We start from the raw sequence: 22,154 nt of genomic DNA, 5'->3' as shown, positions 1-22,154 counted from the left end.
GGGGGCGGCGGCCCTGGGGATGGGGAAGGAGCAGGAGCTGCTGGAGGCGGCCCGCACCGGACACCTCCCGGCCGTGGAGAAGCTGCTGTCCGGGAAGCGGCTCTCCTCAGGCTTCGGGGGCGGCGGCAGCGGGGGCTCAGGGGGAGGCAGCGGCGGCGGCGGCGGCGGTGGCGGCGGCGGTGGTCTTGGCTCCTCGAGCCATCCCCTATCCAGCCTGCTCAGGTGGGTAACGCTACGGGGCTGGGCAGCTGCCTGGAGACCCCCCTTCCCCTGCCCGTCTCCTGGGTCCCCAGAGAGATCGGGGCTCCGGAGGCCCTGGTGGGGTGGGTTTGCGGGGTGCCCTGGGGCGAGGGCAGGCGGCCCAAGGGGCGTGGGTCGCCGGTGCGGGTCCGCGCGGCGTCAGGCTCTCCTCGTCTCGCCTAACCCGGCAGCGAAGAATGGTGGGAGTGCCCAGGTGGCAGCCTCCGCCGCATGGCACAGCCGGGTTTCACCCTCGCCCGCTGTTGGGTGCCAGCTGTTGTATCTCACAAGCCACTTTAGAGCAGAAAATATGTATATTTTAAATCTCCCTCATCTCCTGCAGAAACTCCCACGCCTTGCAGAATCTCGCGGTTCCCTTGGAGGAAATTCTCTTGATTCCCTTCTTTTGGGAACTTGGAACCTTCCGCCAGGCTCTGCAGGACGTGGCTTTTGTTGTTTATATTAAAATTGCCTCTGGGTTTATCACGCTCAAAGTGGTGTTCTTTGAGCCCCTCTTGTGCTTGAAGCTTCCATTCTGGTTCCTTATAGTGAATCTCATTGGATTAGTCTGTTAAGTGTCATATGCAGGGTTCATCAGGGGGTTTATTCATCAAAAAATAAAGCTTTAGAAAGACTTGTTTAGGAAGCTGAGGGGTGTTTTAAACTTTTCCAGGGTCTGTTGTTAAACACTTGAATCTGGAGCTGTAAGGATTGAGAGAAAAAGGTCGTTTTTATGTGGCTTGGAGGGGGGATTGTAGGTGCTTTGTCAGTGTGAGTAAAATGTGTTGTTTCAGCAGCACTTTCATAGCCGGTTTTCTTTTCCTTCCTTGTTCTTTTGAGGTTTTTAAGAAGTGGAAGTTCATTTAGAAATGGCTTCATTCGCTTTTGTTCCCCATTAGTTTATGTAACTTCAATTTGAGTGAGCTTGGACCTAAAAAGCCCAAGGCTCTAATAAATTGTTAGGTATTAAGCACTGAGTGCAAACCCAGGTCTATACAGGAAGATATTAAAAAGCAGTCTAAGAGAATTCTCCCAGGGGGTTCTTTTGGGGAGGCAAAAACCAGTACCATTTGCGGCAATTTCCAGCCCCTAGAACAATGCTGTCACATAGTTAGTACTCAGGATTTGTTGAATAAATAAAAGTATCAATTAGGAAATGATACATTTCTACATAAACTGATGGTGGTACTCACTGTTAGTAGTTCAGAGAAATGAGACATCACTGTGGGATGAGATGGAGATCAGGGCTTCCAGGAGGAGGGGGACTTCAGCTGACTTTGCAGGATGTGAGGATTTGGGTAGGTGAAGTACTATGAGAGCGTTCCAAGTGGGCACACCATGATCAGGGGCACTGAGGGGGGAAAGGAGACTTATTTGGTGCCAGTGGGTCACTAGAAGAACTTTCTGTCTGGAGCCTTAAGAGGTTGGGTGTGATAAAAAGAAATAATAATAATGGATGGCTATACTTCCATCTTTCAGAGTGACTTACTCTTTATGTTTATATTCCCAGTTCCTATATCAGTGCCTGACACAAGTGTTCAATAAATGTACTTCGAATGCATAAATTGGGTTTTGAATCTTACCTGGATTACTTTGATATTCCTGCACTTCTGATGTCTGAGAGATGAGAGAAAGACCATACCGGTTTGGAGGTGCCTGTCTCTAATGAGCTGAATGCTACAGCATTTGTCTGTTTGCCAGAGATACCTTACCCCCCCACCCCCCCACCCCTTAACTACCTTGTAGTTAGGCAAGACTAGAAAATCTTTGTTGATTTTCTTTTTTTTTTTTACTTTGGGCCTCATGTTAATATGTCCAGTCTCTGTCATAAAGGGTGGATGTTGTCTCCACTCCCTTGTGTAAGAGAGCTGACTCCTTCTGACTTGCTCCTGTATCTGTTGTCGAGATGGTATATGGCCTCAGAGCTGCCCCGGCCTCTCATCCCTGTGACTCCTAGGGGCAGGGAGGATCTGCAGGCACTAGTTACACTAGGTATGTCATTAATTAGAGGTGACTCTGATTAAACCTAGTGAAAGATTTCTGAGAAAATGAAACCATGCATTTAGATAATCCCTAGGTCAGCATATCCTCCCTTTTTAGGTTTGGAAATAGTAGAGGGTAGGTCTCCTATGCCCACACACCCCACCTCAAGGACCCTGGGTTATTTAATGAGAGCTGTGGAATTGTAGCTTCAGATTTGGCCCCTGCATTAGCTGCCATATCCTACCCCACTAGTATTGTCAATTGCAGCCTACGTTTGTCCAGCTGTTTGGAGTGACCAAGTCAAGCAGGCAGGAATAGGAGCTTACAGCTGCAGTGGATATAAATGTTCTGGATCACAAGTATGTTTGTCTACTCATATGTTTATGACCCAACCCACCCCCCACCCCCATTCTACAAAGGCTTTGTGCTTATTCTTAAGCTACAAAATGCCTCCTCTCTCACCCATCCCTTTTCTCTTATACTGCTTGGGCTTAGGTCTTAACCTCTTAAAGCCCTCCCTAATGACCCTAATACACACAGATCTCTCAGGCTTCTACTTCTTTGGAACCCGTTATCTGCAGTGAACAGTAGCACGTCAACTCATACTTTGCTTGCCTAGATTTCACAGTTTATTGCTTTACATATAGTAACCCTCACCAATTGAGAACATACCTGCTGAGGATCAGAAAGTCAGCAAAGAAGACTTCTACTAGGAAAAAAAGTGGTTATGAACTTCATGTCCTTCTGACCTTCACTTATTTACTGTATACTTATTCAGAAGCAGTATAGTATTACGCTTCAGACCACTTCTTCTGGAGTCAGACTGCCTGGATTCATATTTCGCTGCTACCACTGACTAGCTGCTTGACTTTCTGTGAATTACTCAACCACTCTGAGCCTCAATTTCTACATCTGTGATATGGGGGAATATTATCTGTTTTATAGGTACTGTCTTATGTAATGTGTGGAAGAAGCTCACCACAGTTTCTGGCACATTGTAAGCGCTCACTGTTAGGCTTCCCCAGTTCCGTTGAGCACGTACAGTTTTGCCGTGCTGTACCTGCCACGTGCAAAGTGCCATGCCAGACATGTCTTAAATGCTGTTCTTTTACTCTTGGGTATCTGTTTTCCAAGCCACGGCAGATTAGAAACAGTAAATAAGGGAGAGGCCCTGCTCAGGCAGGCACACTAATGCCATTCACCCACCAAATGTTTACCCATCCTCTGCTTTGTGCTAGGCCAGTTGTTAGATGCACTGCAAAATTTATCTCAGGCCTGGCACATAGTAGGTAGTCTGTCAAAATTAGTCCTCTCCCAATACAAGGTCTGTTCCCTTGTAGTGTTTATAGTAGTATGATATGTCTGTATGACAGATTGGCAAAATAAGAGAAAAAGCAATAAAAGGCTAGCATAATTTTTCCCACCGCCAGTAATTTGAGACTATTAACATAGATGAATATAGCCCTACACACCTTGTTAGGCCCCAAACATCACTGCACTATAGCTTAGTGCTGTAGTATCTGTTTATTGTGACTCTTAGCCAATCAAATAAAGATTAAACTACGTTCAGTATAGCTTGTTAATGAAAGTACAAAAAATTTTAGTTTTCTATCTAAAATAATTCCAATATAATATTTGTTATTTCAAAGGACAAGCAGTAGATTATCTAGAAAGCATAGTTATCTAAAATGCCTAGTCCTACAGAGGTTCTGAATAGCATGGATTTTACTTTATATAATACTGTCTCATTTTCTAATTGTTGAATGGTTGCCTTTATTCTGTAGCTTGAGACAGGCTCTGTATTAAACTTTTTTTTTTTTTTTAAACATGGTATTTTTCAGCCCTGGGCACATAGTAGGGCACTCACATTTTCATGTGATGGAGAGTTTAATATGTTTATGGCTATAGTGAAACTACTGATTTTCAGGAAAGCAACTTCTGTTTGAGAATACAGTAAGATTTGGATTAAAAGTGTTCTAACAACTAAGGGAAGAAAGTTCTGAGGAAAGGAAAAGTTAAAAGAAAACACAATTCATTAGCTTAAAACTATGAAGTGGATTATGAGCTAAATACTGATATGTGTCAATGTGAATGATGTAAAGTGAAATGCACTCCTGAGGTTCAGAAGCACAGAGAAACAGACCAAAGGTTGTAATTGAGGAATAGATTGTGTCATAGTCTAGGAAAGTTCTATACCTGATTTCTTTTTTTTTTTTTTTTTTTTTTGTGGTACGCGGGCCTCTCACTGTTGTGGCCTCTCCCGTTGCGGAGCACAGGCTCCGGACGCGCAAGCCCAGCGGCCATGGCTCACGGGCCCAGCCGCTCCATGGCATGTGGGATCCTCCCGGACCGGGGCATGAATCCGTGTCCCCTGCATCGGCAGGCGGACTCCCAACCACTGCGCCACCAGGGAAGCCGTATAGGGCTGATTTCTTAAGCATGAGAAGAGTGAATAAGAAAAGAAGCCAAGGAGGCTTGCTGGAGAAATCTGAAAATTTATGGACAGTAGCAATAAATTTGACTATAAACTAGATTTTTACTCTACTGTGGGTGGTGGGGAAATTATCCAAAGACAGTCATGAATTTCCCAAAGATATGAAAAGGTTCTGAAATAAGGAATGAAGAATGCAAAGTTGTTTTTTTTTAAAAAATAATTAATTTATTTATGGCTGTGTTGGGTCTTCATTTCTGTGCGAGGGCTTTCTCTAGTTGTGGCAAGCGGGGGCCACTCTTAATCGCGGTGCGCGGGCCTCTCAGTATCGTGGCCTCTCTTGTTGCAGAGCACAGGCTCCAGACGGGCAGGCTCAGTAATTGTGGCTCACGGGCCCAGTTGTTCCGCGGCGTGTGGGATCTTCTCAGACCGGGGCTCGAACCCGTGTCCCCTGCATTGGCAGGCAGATTCTCAACCACTGCGCCACCAGGGAAGCCCGAAGAATGGAAAGTTTTGAAAATTGGATCCCATTTGAGGGGCAATAACGGGTTCTCTCCAAATTTAGAAGATATGACAAAGTTATTCATTGTTTTAAAGAAAGAGGATTCCTGGGCTTCCCTGGTGGCGCAGTGCTTGAGAGTCCGCCTGCCGATGCAGGGGACACGGGTTCGTGCCCCAGTCCGGGAAGATCCCACATGCCGCGGAGCCGCTAGGCCCGTGAGCCATGGCCGCTGAGCCTGCGCGTCCAGAGCCTGTGCTCCGCAACGAGAGAGGCCACAACAGTGAGAGGCCCGCGTACCGCAAAAAAAAAAAAAAAAAAAAAAAGAAGATTTCTGATGTTTATTTAAGGAATTCATACTTTAAAAAAAAAGAGTGATTACCCTAACCATTCTATTGAAATGGCCTCCGAGAATGGATGTGTAGCTTGGAAATTATAGTGACGTGACAGCTTTTTCTCATGCTGACCCTTTTACTTTTGCCCTCCTACTGGGCTAGATTTCTTTTGAATGTGCCTATTTTGAGCAAGATGATTTTAACATCCTGAGGAGTGTAACACTGACCATGTAAGGATGTAGAATGGGAGGCGTTAGAAGCAGGAACTCATGGATTTGTGTGATCTAAGTTCCTGCTCTTCTAAGAGAATGCAAGAGCAAAATAACAACAAAAAACACAACTATTTACTAGGATAGCAGTTTTCTGGATCTTCCACTAAACCTTCTTAATTCATTAAAAATGATTTTTAAAGAACTTCTTAAAATACTTCTTTAAGTATAATTTTATTGGGATGGCAACCCTTTTCCTTTCATTTGGAATTGCTGTACATTTTTGCTTTCTCAAAAGCAGAACGTGGTCCCCCTGTTAAAAAAACAAAACAAAACAAAAAAGGTGGCATGCCTGGGAATGACTGCAGCGTGGTTACTTTATATCTAAACATCTAGAGCATGCCTAATGTTAAACTGAGTAAGGCATCTACTGGTAGTAAAAGATAATTTAACGTAAGTTTGTTAAGTCAGCGATCTCCCTTAATTCTCTGATTGAAGTTCAGTTTTGAAAAAAAAATTTTAAAAAGAGAATCTATTTTATATATATATTTGTTTATTTATATTTTGGCAGCACCGGGTCTTAGTTGCGGCATGAGGGATCTTTTTTAGTTGCAGCATGCAAACTCTTAGTTGCGGCATGCATGTGGGATCTAGTTCCCTGACCAGGGATTGAACCTGGGCCCCCTGCATTGGGAGCACGGAGTCTTACCGACTGGACCACCAGGGAAGTCCCTGAAGTTCATTTTTGAGTGTCTTAGTTACAAAAATTAGAGACGGGAAACAGTGAAACAATCCTGTGAAGAATTTGGTTTGTATCTAGTCAGCTTCAACATGTTCACTTGTCCCGGGAGGTTCTGGTCCCAGTGAAAGTTGCATCTTTGGCCGGAAAAATCCCTTTGAAGGTTCTTCTCCCTACCCCTCACCCTCCTTGGTTTGTTCACCTCAAACAGCTATGAATTTTGTTTTGCAAAAGGAAGTCGAGGCTATTTCTGCCCTAGTCTTCAGTAGAGAAAGTAAATTACTGGGTTTTATAGCCCAGAGACACCAAGGAAGCCCCAAAAGTAGATAGTGGAGAGTTTGTTCTTGGAAATGTCAGGCTCTCCTGTGGGCAGGAACTGGGTCTCTTCTGGAGAGCCCTCAGAAAATGTTACCCACACCGATTTCCAAAAGATTACTGGGAGATTTTTTGTGGCGTAGAAAATTATATTGTTACATTCATAGAACATCTTCAAATAACTTTGGTGTGGTTAGAGTTAATGGTAGTAATACTAGAAATTTTATGGTATGGCTTCATATTTATCCTTTCTCAGTAATTTGTAGATCAAGTTTGTTTAGTTTACAAATCAAAAAAGAGTTTTTAAAACGTCAGTTGTCTCTGCTTTACTTGTGATGTTCTTACCACTATTAAAAACGGTGGAGATGATCCAGGAAGCAGAACAGCCCTCTGGCTTACTTAACTGGTGAGAGTTTAGCATGGCTGCTAAGGGTCAGGCTCTGATCCATCTCTGCCTTGTGACTTAGGCAAGTTATGTAACCTCTCTGAGCACCTGTGTGTTCATATATATAATGGGCCTAGGATAGTACCTACCTCCTGAGGCAGAATCCCATGAGTTAAGATGTGTAAGACACATAATGCCTGGCATATGCCAAGGGCTTGGTGAACCTGGGCTACTACAGTTATATGATGGGAGCCCAGTGCTCGCCACCTTTGATGAATCTGGAATGATAATCCTGTTTGTTAAGGACATGTGTTTTTTGTTTTTAATGTTCCCATTTAAAAATTTATAGTAATTGATAGCAGAGGCTCCCAACATTTTCAAATATGAGTCCCATTTTTAAAAGCCTAAAAATGGTAACGGTGGCAAAGTTACAAACTGATAAAGGTTCACAATCTGTTGTCTGAAATCTTGGGGTTTAGAATCCAGAATTTTGGGGGTGCTGGAGGGTGATACTGAGCTCCTACTGGGATCTGGGGCAGCACTCTGAAACATTACATTTTGGAGTGAAACCTGTTAATATTCACACTAAGTGGGATAAATATGAAGCAGCTCCATATCAGTTTTGCACCTAACCAAGTCTGCCGCTAACTTTCGAAAATTTATTTTCATAACTTTTTGGATTCCTGAATTGTAGACAAGGGATTACGGACTTCTGCCTTTATTATAGAAGAATTGCTAGACACATAAAAGCACAAAGAAGAAAATAAAATCATCTATAGTTCTACCACCTAAAGAAATTAACTGTTGCAATTTTTTTTTTTTTTTTTGGTACGTGGGCCTCTCACCACTGCGGCCTCTCCCGTTGCAGAGCACAGGCTCCGGATGCGCAGGCCCAGCGGCCATGGCTCACGGGCCCAGCCGCTCCGCGGCATGCGGGATCCTCCCGGACCGGGGCACGAGCCCGCGTCCCCTGCACCGGCAGGCAGACTCTCAACCACTGTGCCACCGGGGAAGCCCCAACTGTTGCAATTTTGGTGTATATACTTTGGTCTTTTTTCTATGCAAACTTTTTATTTTTCTTCAAAACAGACAATGTTCTGTATGTACTTTGTCTCAAATTTCTCCTTGCTATATTGTGAACATTTTCCCCATCATTTTCTTTTCCCCTCAACCTCATTTTAAATGGGTAAGTGGTATTCCATAGTGTGTATGAACTGTAATTTATTTAATCCCTTCCCTACCATTAGACATGAGTTTGATTTTAGTTTTCTGCTGTTGGAACAACACTGTGGTGTACATCCTTGTAGATAAGTTTGTGCGTGCTCGTGCTTATGACATTTTATATACCCAGTAGGATAGTAGATGTAATTTGAGTATTTAACCATTGCAAAAATCACATATGTGCAGTTGAATTTGAGGACTCACAATAATTCTAAGGCCCCTTACATCTCCTGGGTCCTTCTGATTGGAAAGTAATGTACTGATCTATGGCTGCTAAATGCTACTTATATTTAGAAAGGTACCTTTGTGCAGGCACAGGATTTTTATTAGTCAGGTTGGGGCCTCTTGGGTCCTTCTTCAGAGGCAAAATGTTTAGAAGAGGGCCGTTAATAATACAAATGCGTAGAGCAATATGCTTCAAGCAGAATGAGACAGAATCCATTTTGTTTTTGCCTTTTGTTGTTCTAGCTTTTATTGTGGGAAATTTCAAACATATAGAAGTCGAGAGAATAAAATAATGAATCCTCACCTACCTTAAGTAACCATTAAACAAGTATCAGCTTATGGCAAATTTTGTTTCTTTTTATCATCATCCCCCCCAACTCAATTATTTTGAAGAAAACCTATATATCATTTAAGTGTGTATCTCTAAAAGATAAGGACTCGTTAAAAAATATTAAAAATACCACTGTCACACCTGAAAATGGCAGTTCCTTAAAACCGTCAAGTGTTTAGTCAGTCAGGGTTCAAATTTTCCATATGGTCTAAAATATTGTATTATTTATTTTTTAATTTATTTTGGCCACTTGGCTTGTGGGATCTTAGTTTCCTGACCAGGGATTGAACCCAGGCCCTCAGAGAGTGTGGAGTCCTAACCACTGGACCACCAGGGAATTCCCCAAAATATTTTATTTTATATTTTATAGTTGGTTTGTTCAAATCTGTGTTCAAACAAGGTTCATACATTGCATTTGGTTGGTATGTCTCATAAGTCTCTTTAAATCTGTGGCTTTCATCTCTGTCATTTTTTCATTCCAGTTTATTTGTTGAAGAAAAAAAGGTCATTTGCCCCATTTCCCAGAGTCTGGGTTTCGCTGATTGCATCTCTGAGGTATCATTCAACATGTTCATCTGTCCCCTGTATTTCCTGTGGGCTGGAAATCAGATCTAGGCTTGGTCTGATTCAGGTTCAGATTTTCTGGCAGGATTTCTTTCTAGGGGATGTTGTGTACGTCCTTCTGTTTAGTCTTCTTTTTTGTGATGTCGGCAGCCATTGACGATCACGGTCTAAAGCCATGATTTAGAGTTTGCAAAATGGTGATTTTTCATTTCTATTTTACCTTCTTCGTTTATTAACTGGAATACTTTTTGGAGAGAAACTTTATAGAGAAACCTCATGTTATTAACTACTTGGTTACCCTGAGGTAGAGTTTGTGTAGGAAAGATGGATTAAATGCTTGATTCTTTTCCCTTATTTACCAGTTTTCAGATCAAGTTGGTTTCCTAGTAGTCTTCAGACGTGTCCAATGAGTTTCTTGTGAATAATCATTGTGAACTCGTACTTTTAAGCTTATTTGTGCTTCAGTAATAACCTTTCTAAAATGTGCTCTGAGACATTTAGACTTTGACAGTTTTACTTTACTATGTAGAGCAGTTGAACTGGTTTGTAATGAAGTGGTGTTGTTTGTATTTGTGTATTTTAATTGAGTGCTATTTCTACTCAGAGTCCTCCAGTTTGTGCTGGTTCTTCTGGTCACTTGCAAATCAAGGATTCTAATCTTCCAGAGTCTGGATTAGTTCAGATGGCTTTTAATTTTTTAAGTTTCCTGCTGGCCATACATGGCCCTATAGGTAACAAAGCCTTAAAAAGATACTCTAGACACTTTAGAGACCAAATTTCTTTAGATTTTAATTATGGAAAACCCACTAAAAATGGTGTTTTCCCACCAGGTTTATGGGGTGGCTCTAGATAAGAATCTGGGTGTGTCAAGGTGAGTTGTTACTTATTCAGTCTCATATGTTACTCTGAATATGTTTCGTGGTGTCACACTTTTTACGTAAACATTGAAGAGTCAGTTGAATTGTCTTTCGTTAAGTATACTAAGCATAGGTCTCTGTCTCATTATTGACTCCTGAGCTATTGCATTCAGAGCTCCCACTCACAGGTCCGATTTTGAGTTCCTGTTCTGTCATCTGTATATTTTCTTTTCTTGGTTTGGAGCTCAACTATATATGAAAGTATTTCTTTTATTTTATCCATTGGTTTTATGTGTTTGGAGTGGGGGTGGGAGGACTGGGTCAGGGTCCTTCTGCTTTGGCTCAGATTCCCCCCCTTGACCAGCCAGATGTACAAATGCTACACCTGTAGTGTCAATTTAAAAGTGATAAAAGCACCACATGGAGCCACTTATTTGTTTCTTTTTGACAGTTGTTGGGACAGTAAGCGTTCTACTTCAGAGAGATCTTGGCCTCTATTAGGCAATGACAGCATCCAGCTCCATCTTACTCACTCCATAGCACTGTCATGTTGGGCTCTCAGATTCTTTAAAGAGCATTGTCATGAGTTAAGATGAAAAACGAAAACAAAAACAAGAGAAGAAATATGTTTGACTTTACTGAGAAAGTAAACTTACTTAAAACACTTGAGTAACACAAGTGTTACTTAAAACACTTGAGCTTCATAGTGCCAAGGAGTTCACACTGTCGAGTTGGATGGTGTGTAATTCTTGCAAGACCGAGGCTGTGCCTCTGCCTCCACGTGATGGGGTCTGTCCTCTGTCAGGGTTGCACGCTGGCTTATCCCTGCCAGTGAGGACTCGATGTGACTGGAAGAGCAGCTCCAAATGTATGTCCCACTAATAATAGTACTAGTAGTCAGCATTTATTGACCATTCACTGATATTGCATTAGTAGCCTTAATTTGGAGGGCATTATTAAGTGCTTTTCCTTACTAAGATTAAGAAAGTAAATTTTTTTATTATTGTCCCTCCTTTTATTGAATTTGTGACTTTCAGCTTTGCTTGTGTATAGTCAGATCTCCTAATTACAATTCTTTTCAGTCATAGCGAAAGCTTAAAATCTCAGGGATTTTAATTTTCTTAATTAAAAAAAATTGGAAACTCTCTCTTCTTACCTGTGAAAAACTAGAGACAGTGGTACTATTACTTGAGGTATCAGATACTTAGAAAACACAAGCTAGTGTATTTGGAGGTGGTGCTTTATTTAACCTTAGGAGGACCCTTCCTAAAGGGAGTTTCTGCCTGTACCCCAGCCCTTTTTGTCTGAGTGAACCAACCTGTTGACTTTGTTTTCCTTTCACCTGAATACGCCTTCATTGTGATTTTCTTTTCAGTTTCCTTTAAACACAATCCATTTCTCAAGTTATTTTTCCTTTTGAATTATAATTGAGACCTACTTCTAAGAAGTCCAGTGGCCAGAAGAGCTTTCAGAACAGATCATTTCAAAAGGGCTGTTTACCTGGAAAATTCTTTCTGGGGCTTGTTTTTAGATCTTTAGCTCTTTGCTCAGCCTGGAGAGGAGCCTGGTCCTGGCTTTGTTCATAACTGTTGGTGTCATGTTCCCTCCTCCTCCTATGATCCAGCTTGATTCTGGATCCTGGTTCGGTTCACCTGCCTGATTCTTGCTTCTTCAGGTTGCCCCACAGCCCTGATAAAACTTCCACAAAAGCCCAGCTCAGATTGCAGTATTTGAGGTAGTTCACTCACAAGTTAGTTCACAGCAGCTCAGAGCTGTCGCTACAGACTCTATGGTAGGTTGGGATGTACACGTTGTTGGGGAAGAGTTTTACTTCTTGAGCACTTAATACTTTCCTCTGTCTGTACCCAGAACTTTACATCTATATTTTCTCAGTCTATCTTCACAGCATACCTGCTAGCTAATTGTTATTATCCACATTTTACAGATGAAGAAGCAAAGGTTCAGGGAGAGGTTAAAGTGACCAGCTCAGGGCCACATGGAGGATGGCAGAGCCAGGAGTCTGACTCCCCAAACTTCTGCTCGTAAAGCATTGCGTTTGACCACTTGGAGAACTGTCTTTGGAAGAAATTCAAACCACCCCTTACTATATGCTTAGGTAAAATTTTACCCCCCAGATTAGGGATTTATTTATTTTAATTTAATAGTTGCTTTGATAACACTTTGTGCCATCCACAGTTCTTAAGCACTTTACAAATATTAGCTCATTTCATCCTCATAACAACACTTTGGAGAGGGCACAGGTAGTATTGCCGTCTTACTGATGAGGAAACCAAAGCCTGGAGCCATCAGATAACTTGCCCACTGTAGTAAGCTGGGAAGTGCCGAGGCTTGCTTCCAAGCCCAGGCAGACTAGCTCCGGAGTCCTTAGTCTTAGCTTCTACGCAACTGGGGATTGTTCCTTTTATTAAGAGTGTAATACAAAAGCCCTTTGGAACACTTTGACTACATAAAGTGAGAGGCTTATTTTTTAAATCATTGGCAATTTCCTTGGAATATAAGAAAGTTAGATGAGGGGAATGTCTTTAAACTTATGCCAAATAATATATTAGTTTAGAGGATATAGGGAAAGCCGTGCAGCTCACGAAGAGGAAAAAGCCTCCCTTATTCTCAAACTTCCTCAAACTTTTCTTCTAGAAAATCCTCACCTTCCTCTCAAGCAGGTTAATGCTTTCATGAATTTCACCTCTGAGAAAATTCAGTACCCTCCCCTCCCCCACCAGATTTTAAAGTGGTAAAGATTTGTTTTGGACACATGCCTGCGGGATGTACCACAGAGGCCAAAGGGTGTGCGAGGGAAGTAAATCTAAACAATTGGCAAGAAACTAGAGGCCTGTGTATTTGAAATTATTTCTAGCTATTGCTACCCATTCTGCTTTTTTACAATTCCTTCCCCTTCCCCTGCCTCATTAGTGGTTTATGACCAGATTTTCCATTCCCAAACAATAATTAGTTTGTCCATAAAATGACTTTCAGAGAGTACTGTCTGGCTGGTTCAAATGATTGTTGATAGTAGTTTGAAGCCTGGGATTATGGGACAGGAAATGTTACTTCCGTAATCCTTGGTGCTTTAATCTTCACAATCCTGTGATATTGGTATTAGTGACCATTTTACTGATGAGAAAGGTTAAAGTGACTTGCCCAAGACCGAGATTTTCCATTTGCAAGGCCTGTAGAGTCTATTTTATGTGGAGATCATGGAAATCAGTCTACAGGTAACATGGCCTCCAGGAAGCTTCCTCCTTCAGGGTGCACGCTGCCTCTGGGGAAGGGCATGGGAGACCAGGCCCCCAGGGGCCTTCTGCCTAGAATTACCTCAGCCATTCTCTAGTTGTATGATCTTGGCAATATATATATATATTTTTTGTGGTACGCGGGCCTCTCACTGTTGTGGCCTCTCCCGTTGCGGAGCACAGGCTCCGGATGCGCAGGCTCAGCGACCATGGCTCACGGGCCCAGCTGCTCCGCGGCATGTGGGATCTTCCCAGACCAGGGCATGAACCCGTGTCCCCTGCATCGGCAGGCGGACTCTCAACCACTGTGCCACCAGGGAAGGCCCTTGGCGATATTTTTTACTTCTCCTGCACCTCAGTTTCCCATCCATTAAAAAAAAAGGGGGGGGCCAGTGTTTGTAGCGTTTCCTGACAGAGGTCCCAAGGAAGGTGCATCAGCACGTCTTAAAGCAGCTGCAGAGACAGACTGGGGAAAGGACCTACTGCTTACTGTACTCTTACTGTGTGCCAGGAACCATGTGGCTTTTTCTACACCTTGTCCCGCAGGGTGGCTCAGGAGAGAAAGAAGCCTGTCGCCTCAACTATGTGAGTCTGCAAACGGGCCATTGCTCTTTCTGCCCTTGAAGCTTTCATAAACAACTACATTCCTGTATGTCAAGCATACTGCTGTAGGAGATACTTAGGAATACGAAATTGGTCAGTTCCCTTAAGAAACTGACTTGATTAGAGTGATGATAAAATGGCCCCATGATCTCCTCAGAGAAATCGTTGATTCTAGTACTGGGGCAGGAAAAATAAAAAAAGACGAATATGTCAAAAGAACACAGAAGCCAACCTGAAAGAGCTCTCAATTGCCAAAGTTGGAACAATATGAACAGCAAAATAAAAAGCAATAGTAATGGATTATAAGCCAAAGAATAAAATAAACATCTATGAGTTAATGATATAAATGATTGAATAAATAAGTAAATGGGAGAGAAGAGATAGCTCTTCTTTTCAGAAGAATTCCAGTTAATAAATGTAGAAGGAATGAGAGGAATAGAAAATCGCCATTAGCACACCACAGTAATAATTGCTGCAGGCAAGATCTACCAATGAAGGCTAAAATTAGTTTGTGACAGTTTAAGGAGAAACAGCATATTAGCATGGCCTTAAATCATCTTCCAAAAATATTTATTAATTACTGTGGTGGTTTCAAACCATGTCCACATATTCTTTGAAACTCTCCTCTCCTGGGGAGGGAGTTTAATTCCCCTTCTCCTGAGTGTGGGCTGGTCTTAGAGACTGGCTTCCAAATAATAGAGTATGGAAAGGGAAAACAGTAACTTTACCGTGGAAGAACTTGGCAGACACCACCTTAACCAAGAGGTCAATGTTAACATTTTTAGTCATGTTGATGTCACTTACCCCCTGATAGGATGTGATGAGAAGGGCACTTCACCTCTTATGTTCTTCCCCCAAAATCCATAATTATGGGAAAACAGACAAACTCAAACTGAAGAGCATTCAACAGGATACCTGACTAGTATTCTTTAAAAGTGACAGGGCTGTGAAAGACAAGGAAAGCCTGAGGAACCATTACAGAATGGAGACTAAGGAATTATGCCTACAAATGTAAAGTGGACCAGAAAAAGGGCATGAGTGTAAAAACATTATAAATCAACTATACTTCCAAAAAAAATTAAAATAAACAAAACTGGAGAAATCTGAATAAAGTCTGTAGTTTAGTTAATAGTATTGTACCAGTGTTACTTTCTTAAGTTTGGATCAATGTGCTGTGGTTATGTAAGATGATAACATAAGGGGAAGCTGGGAAGGTACACAAGAGCTCTACTATCTTTGCAGCTTTTCTGTAAGCCTAAAATTATGTCAGAATAAAAAGTAAACACACAAGCGCCATGTCAGGTAGTGGCTCTGAAGTCAAGTTCTCTGGGTTCAGATCTTGCCTTTGCCACCTACCAATTGAGAGAAAATAGACAACTTTCTTAATTTCTTGGCCTCAGTTTCCTCATCTCTAATAATAATATCTCCCATATAATAAGACTGAGTGAAGATTAAATGAAGTTATGCATGTAAATACTTAGAACAGTGGCTGGAACATAGTAATGGCAGCTGCCAATATTAATATTTATAAAGAGGAAGTCCAACCACCTTTTAGGTACTTGACTGTTTAGCCGTGGATGTAGATGGTTGGTGCTAAAGGAGGTTGGAAGAAGAGAAGATGGTAATGGACTAGGGTGGTCTGGAGACCCCTCCCCACCACTCTGTATACCCCTAGGATGCTGGCTTGATTGTGTTTAGACTTTAGGCCTGAGAGAGAGCGAGAGAGTGTGAGATTGAGAGTAAGATGACACTTCAAAAAATTGTTTTAGTCCCAACAGGATTGTAGCTATACTTTGAGTGTTTGTTGATTGAGAAACTGTGTTATAACAGAGTGACTCTAAAGTTAGTAACACTCTGAAATTAATGTGTTTTATTAAATATGGTAGCTTCTCTGTACCTTTGGGACATTGTGATACGTATGTGCATGTGAGACATTTATCCTGCCTGCTTCCAATGCCTGGTGTACAAATGCATTTGCTGACCCTTTATAATAACACTGTAGCCCTGGGGCTAAGAATCACTGCTGTGGGTGACCAGGAGCTTTCAGAGTGCAAACATGCTTTGACTTCAGGCCTCATCTTTGAGGCTGTCTTCCATCATAGGGAGAGTGTACTTCCTTTATTAGTTAAAAAAAGTTATTGAAGTATAATTTACATACAGTGAATGCACGGATAGTAAGTGTACAGAGCAATGTGTTTTACCTAGTATACATCTGTGTACTCATCACCAAGATCAAGACATAGAACGTCTCCGGTACTCCAAAAGGCTGTCATGTCACCTCCCAGCCAAAAATGCCCCTCCTTGCGGTAACTACCATTCTGGCCTTTATCACCATAGGTTTTTGCCTGGGAATGTGTTTCCTTTTCTCCACCATACACCCAGACTCATGGGGTACAGTGGGGTGGGAGCAGGGATGGGTCTATATGTGCCGAATACTATACTTGACACATGCCCAGACTTAAATAAATTCTCCCATAAAACCACAGACCTGGGCTTGCCTGGTGGCGCAGCGGTTGAGAGTCCACCTGCCGATGCAGGGGACACGGGTTCGTGCCCCGGTCCGGGAAGATCCCACGTGCCGCGGAGCGGCTGGGCCCGTGAGCCATGGCTGCTGAGCCTGCGCGTCCGGAGCTTGTGCTCCGCAACGGGAGAGGCCACAACAGTGAGACGCCCGCGTACCCCCCCAAAAAACAAAAAAACCCCCACAGACCTGGGCTTATGTTACTTATCTAAATTCAGTCTCATATCTCACTGACTGCAGAGTCCATGTTTTTTCCATTGTATCGTGCTCTGTGCCTTCAGCTGACATTTACCATAATAATTATCATCATCATTAATGAGAAGTCACCTTAGTAGTTCCCCCGCCGCCACCCCCCCCCCCCCCACAGTAGCTTACATGTGTAACTCTCTAGTAGGCGAAGTTGTGCTGATTTGGAACCAAAGGACGATGGCTCTTCATTTAATGAGTCCCAGGCCTTGTGTGAGCCAGTGGAATTAGAGAGAAAGAAAGGCTCCGTCCCAGCCTTCTAATCTTCTAACGAGGGAGACAGATAGGAGGTGATGAGTGCTATGAAGCAGGGATGCTGGAGGATCATGGAGGAACCAAGGGACAGGGTGAGGGTGAGGGGGGCACTCTTAAGTGTGTGAGGGAAGTGCTCCTCCTTGAAGAAGTGATGTCTGAGTGGCACATTAGAGATAATAGGAGCTGCGCAGGCAAAGAAGGAGAAAGTGAGGGCTCATCCAAGCTGGAGAGAGAGTGCACAGCATGTGCAAAGGATGGAGAAAACTGCAGGCGATTGTCTGGTGTGAGGGCGGAGGCGGGGTGCTGGGACTGGGGAGAGATGGGCTTGGAGTAGCAGGCAGAGGCGAGACCGTCAGGCCCACGTTCAGGACTTGGATTTTACACCGAAGGTAATGATGGATTTGCAATCTCGAAAGGTCACTTCAGATTTTGGGGAAGTGGATCGGAGGGGTCGAAATTGATTAGGCGTGTAAAGCTATTAGGACTAGTAACAATGGGCATGGAGAGGAGCCCGGACTGGAAAGATATTCAGAAGGTGCAAGGAACAGGACTTGGCAGTTGATTTACAAGCAAGAGGTTGAAATCTCTTATGACTAAATAGGATTTTACAATGTAAAATAAGAAAGTGGAATTTTGAGGCCTGGATTTTCGTAAGTCATAACTGAAATACTTTTTTCCCTCTTCAGCAGAAGGGAAGTGTTTGCTTTAGAATAGCCCCATTACTTATTTCTGTGTGCATAGGCATTTGGAGATGAAGGCCTAGAGTTGTATGATAATTTTTTTAAAATCGGGCAGATAAATCAGTCTTTTGGTTTGTTCTAATCGTCCTTTGTTTGTTGCGGTGAAAGCTAAAGCTCCAAATGGGTGTTCCCACAGAGAAGACCCGTGGACGCTTGCACCTGGGGGTGACTAGTGCTACGGAAAGCAGGAAAAGACTTCCTACTCCTTTCAGGATAGTTGTTTATTTACTGGTATGTGTACAGAAAGCCAAACCAGCACTTCTTGCAGGGTGGTGTATGGATTTGATTCTAAGGTTTTTATAAAGTTTAATGCTAACCCTGTCTTTGCTTTGGCCTGTCATATGCTGGAATAAGCTCCTTCGATGTGCACAGGATAGCAGTGAGGGGGATCCTTAACCCACAGGGCTGTTATCTAGGGCCTAGCACTTCCTCACAAACAGTCCTGGCCCTTAGCTATGAGAATACGTCCTTGTGAAGTTCAAGGACCATGTACATAGGACTGGAAATTTCTAGAAAAGGCAAAACAAGCTGCTTGGGCTTTGTGATTGCAATGTCTGGAGTCCTAACCCTGAATGGTCATTAAGAAACCCAAACCACACCCTTTCTGCTGAGAGGAAGCTTTTCTCTCCAGTCAGCCAACATTCATTTATCTGCCAGCCCCAGCTCCAAATTTCCTGTTACTATAAATCTCTGACAGATTAGAATGAAGGATGGTGGTATGTGGGATGGAGAATCCTCATTCAAATGAGTAGAAGAGAAATGGCAGTTTGGCTACAGAGTCATATATAATAAAATGCAAGATATATTTCTTGCCCCTGGAATATCTATGCAGTGTTCTGAGTCGCCACGGAATCTCTGATGTTCCAGTTTTCAGGTGGTGCCCAGGGACTGTTTATGCTTTTACAGCAATGCAAGTTCTTGTTCACCCAGGGATGTTCAATTCAGCTTTAAGTTGTGAGTAAAAAAAGCGTGCTGGGTGAGCAACAATTTATGAAAGCCGCCAGGTGTTACCTCAGTTCAGTGTTGTGATGAAATCAAACAATTATGCTAATCTGACACCTTTATTGATGTGCATGATCATTATTGTGCTGCATGGTAATTAGGTAAGCAATTCATGTAAGTGACTATAATTAGTATTAATTTTTACATGGCCAGATCAAAATTTCACAGTTTCTTGTTTACTAATTTGTTGTTCTCCGGCATCTATAATTAGCATCAGTGTCAGCATTTTCCGGTGATACTCGTGTAGTCTGATCCTTATCTGGTGTGCTCTGGTTCCCCTGTATTTAAACATAAAACATAGAGCCCCTTGGAGGGAGAGGGTGGTCCTCAGCCCCATTTTCTCTCCCCGGCCTGATCTCAACCTCAGAGCAGCTTCTGCGGCTTCTCCCTGATCCCAGGTGTTCTGGTAGTCTGGTGTCTTCAGGGAGGCGGGGCTCCAGACCCTGACACTGGGTAGCTTGCCCAGGGGTGGGAGAGCCCCCTTCACCTCTGAGAGGAGTTGACAACACATTTTATTAAAGAGTAGGAATTGAAATAACTGAAAATCTCTCACCTAGCACATAGTAAGGATTTAGTAGACAGTTATTTTTTAGGAAATACCTTATTCTACTGCAAAGATGATTTTAGGTTAGAAAAATGTATACTAGTAAGAATACTTCGATATCTTGGTTAGAGGATCATTGAAAACAATACATTTGGGATGGATTGAGAAACAGAATTAGTTCTGAGTGACATGTTTGACCTGCTTTTGTGTATCTGTATGGTATGTAGGGATGGGTGGTTCTGTTTTTGATGATGAGATGCAGAACCTTATTGTGGTCCTGCTGGCTGAGTGTGTATTGCCTATTTTTATTGTGGTTAACCTGACCCACCATTTGGTTCCCTAAGGTTAGGTTTCCCTTCCTGTACTCGATGAATGCTGTCAGCTTCTGCAGAAGTGAACTTTGTTCATACTTCAAACATTTACTGAGTTTCTGCTCTGTGGTAGGCCCTGTGCTAGGAGCTGGGTACAGAAGGATGATCAAATATCTCGACTTTAAATAATACCTTTTGCATTGACCTGTGTCATCTCCTTGGCCTCACCACCCCTGTAAAATGGAGAAAGACTGTTCATGTGCCCACAAGACAAATAAGTAGACACAGAGAGAGGAACTGACTTGTTTAAGGTTATACATCAAAATAGTGGCTGAACTAAGCCTCGGTCTCTTGACCTCCAACTATTCACTGGTTAGGAAAGACTACATAAAATAGTCTTTGAAGCTACAACTAATCAGTCAGGAAGGATGGTATCTTCTCAAAGAAATTTATACAAACATTTAAAAAATTTATACAAATGATTCTGAGACTGTGCTACTTTATGAAAATTCGGTGATTCAAAACATCAGAATTTAAACAGTCCTAATTAAGTACTCATAATTTGCTCAGCAAAAATATTTGTCACTAATGGGTCTAGAATGATTTAGTCATCATCATTTGATTTATAGAGTGTTTTCAGGAAGACACTGTTCAGTGTGAATTTAAGTTGGTCTGGGATGTTGTAAGATTTTTCTAAGATTGAGGAGGAAATGGTTTTGAAACTCTGTTACTCAGTATTGAATTGGCCAGGACAGGAAACAGAGAGTAAGGTGCCAGCCCATTTTCTTGGGCAGCTAGAAATCTTCCAGGGCCCAGTAGTCATTTTAGGTTTATTCTGTGAAGGAAGCCTTTGGGCTACCTGTGTTATTGACTCTTCCATTTCTGAAGAAGGAAAATTTCCCCGTAAGTGAAGTGAGAAGAGTACTAAAATACTGCACTTTGAACCCCAAAAGAGTGTTCATTGAACATAGGCCTGTCCAAAGGCTCTGAATGTGGCAGCACGATAGGCTGTAGAATTGTTTCTCCCTGGGGTCTTACTGAGGGCTTCTGGAAGCAGCAGGAAGAGGGCAGAGGTGACCTGGTTTGGTGAGAGGCTGTGGACTCGAGACCTCGCCAAACACAGGTTGTAGGTTGTATGATCTTGGGCACATTGTTTCATGTATCTCATTTTTTTCAGCCGTAAAACGGGGTGATATTTTACTCTAGAAGGGTATTTGGGGCTATCATGTTCTGTTTGTGGTGGGAAGCATTAGCTAGCTCTTTATGTCATTTATTTCTGGGATCGTTGAAGTCTGTCTCACCCACCAGAATATAAGTTCCACGAGGGCCAAGGCCACGTCTTTCTTTCTGCTTACATGTGTCCCCTGCCCCTGTGGCAGTGCTAGAGCTTCATAGATACTCAGATACTTGATGAACGAAGGGGACCCCATAGTTAGTGCTGTAGGCAGCTGGAAAAATGCAGACACCCTTCCTGTAAGCATAGATCTGTATTGGTTAACATCTTGGAACTTCAGGCCTGGGCAGATTTGTGGGTTTTGGGTTTTGTTTTTGGCTGCATTGGGTCTTCGTTGCTGCGCGCGAGCTTTCTCTCTAGTTGTGGTGAGTGGGGGCTACTCTTTGTTGCGGTGCACGGGCTTCTCATTGCGGTGGCTTCTCTTGTTGCGGAGCATGGGCTCTAGAGCACAGGCTCAGTAGTTGTGGTACACGGGCTTAGTTGCTCCGCGGCTTGTGGATTCTTCCCAGACCAGGGCTCGAACCTGTGTCCCCTGCATTGGCAGGCGGATTCTTAATCACTGCGCCACCAGAGAAGTCCTGGGCAGGTGTTTTTTGTTGTTGTTAATAAAGTGCAGTTTGGGTTTTTACATTCCTAAGATTTCCTTCCGGAGGGTTTTTTGTTGTTGTTAATAAAGTGCAGTTTGGGTTTTTACATTCCTAAGATTTCCTTCCGGAGGGTTTCCTTTTTATTTCAGCTTGATTGATGAGAATGTAATAATGGAGTGAAAGGAAAGGCTGACTGGTTTTTGCTCTGCGGTGGGCTGGCACATTCTTGAAGCCCTGATCTCTAAGCCACTCTGTTCTGTTTGGGGTCCACTCCTAATTTAAGGCAGAGCTGGTTGTCTCTGTTCCCATCTTCTCAGAGAAAATATTTGGTTCCAGGTCAGAGCTGTTTTCCTTGCAGCCAATATAAAGCCTTTGAGGAGCATCATGTCTGCCTCTTACTTATTAACACATTGAGGAATATCTGGATATGGAGCTTTAGGAAAGGATGAGACCGGCGTCTCAACTACAATACACTTTTCTACAAATATTGCTGAATTGGAGTTAAAATGTTAGTTAATACGAAAAT

General features: G+C 42.8%; 1 protein-coding gene across 6 annotated transcripts in view; it reads left to right on the top strand.

Annotated features, from left to right (window-relative positions):
• The window catches only part of ANKS1A (ankyrin repeat and sterile alpha motif domain containing 1A), a 187,626-nt gene continuing 165,472 nt past the window's right edge, over positions 1-22,154 (top strand). For all 6 annotated transcript variants that reach the window (XM_060021970.1, XM_060021969.1, XM_060021972.1 and 3 more), the window contains exon 1: positions 1-222. In XM_060021970.1, coding sequence (XP_059877953.1) covers positions 20-222 — 203 coding nt within the window. In that variant the 5' untranslated portion in view covers positions 1-19. The remainder of the gene's footprint in view (positions 223-22,154) is intronic.

This window comes from Delphinus delphis, chromosome 10 (assembly GCF_949987515.2).
Source record: "Delphinus delphis chromosome 10, mDelDel1.2, whole genome shotgun sequence".
In the NCBI taxonomy this organism is placed as follows: domain Eukaryota; kingdom Metazoa; phylum Chordata; class Mammalia; order Artiodactyla; family Delphinidae; genus Delphinus; species Delphinus delphis.
Note: the sequence above shows the minus strand (reverse complement) of the source record. Positions and strands in the feature narration are given on the sequence as shown.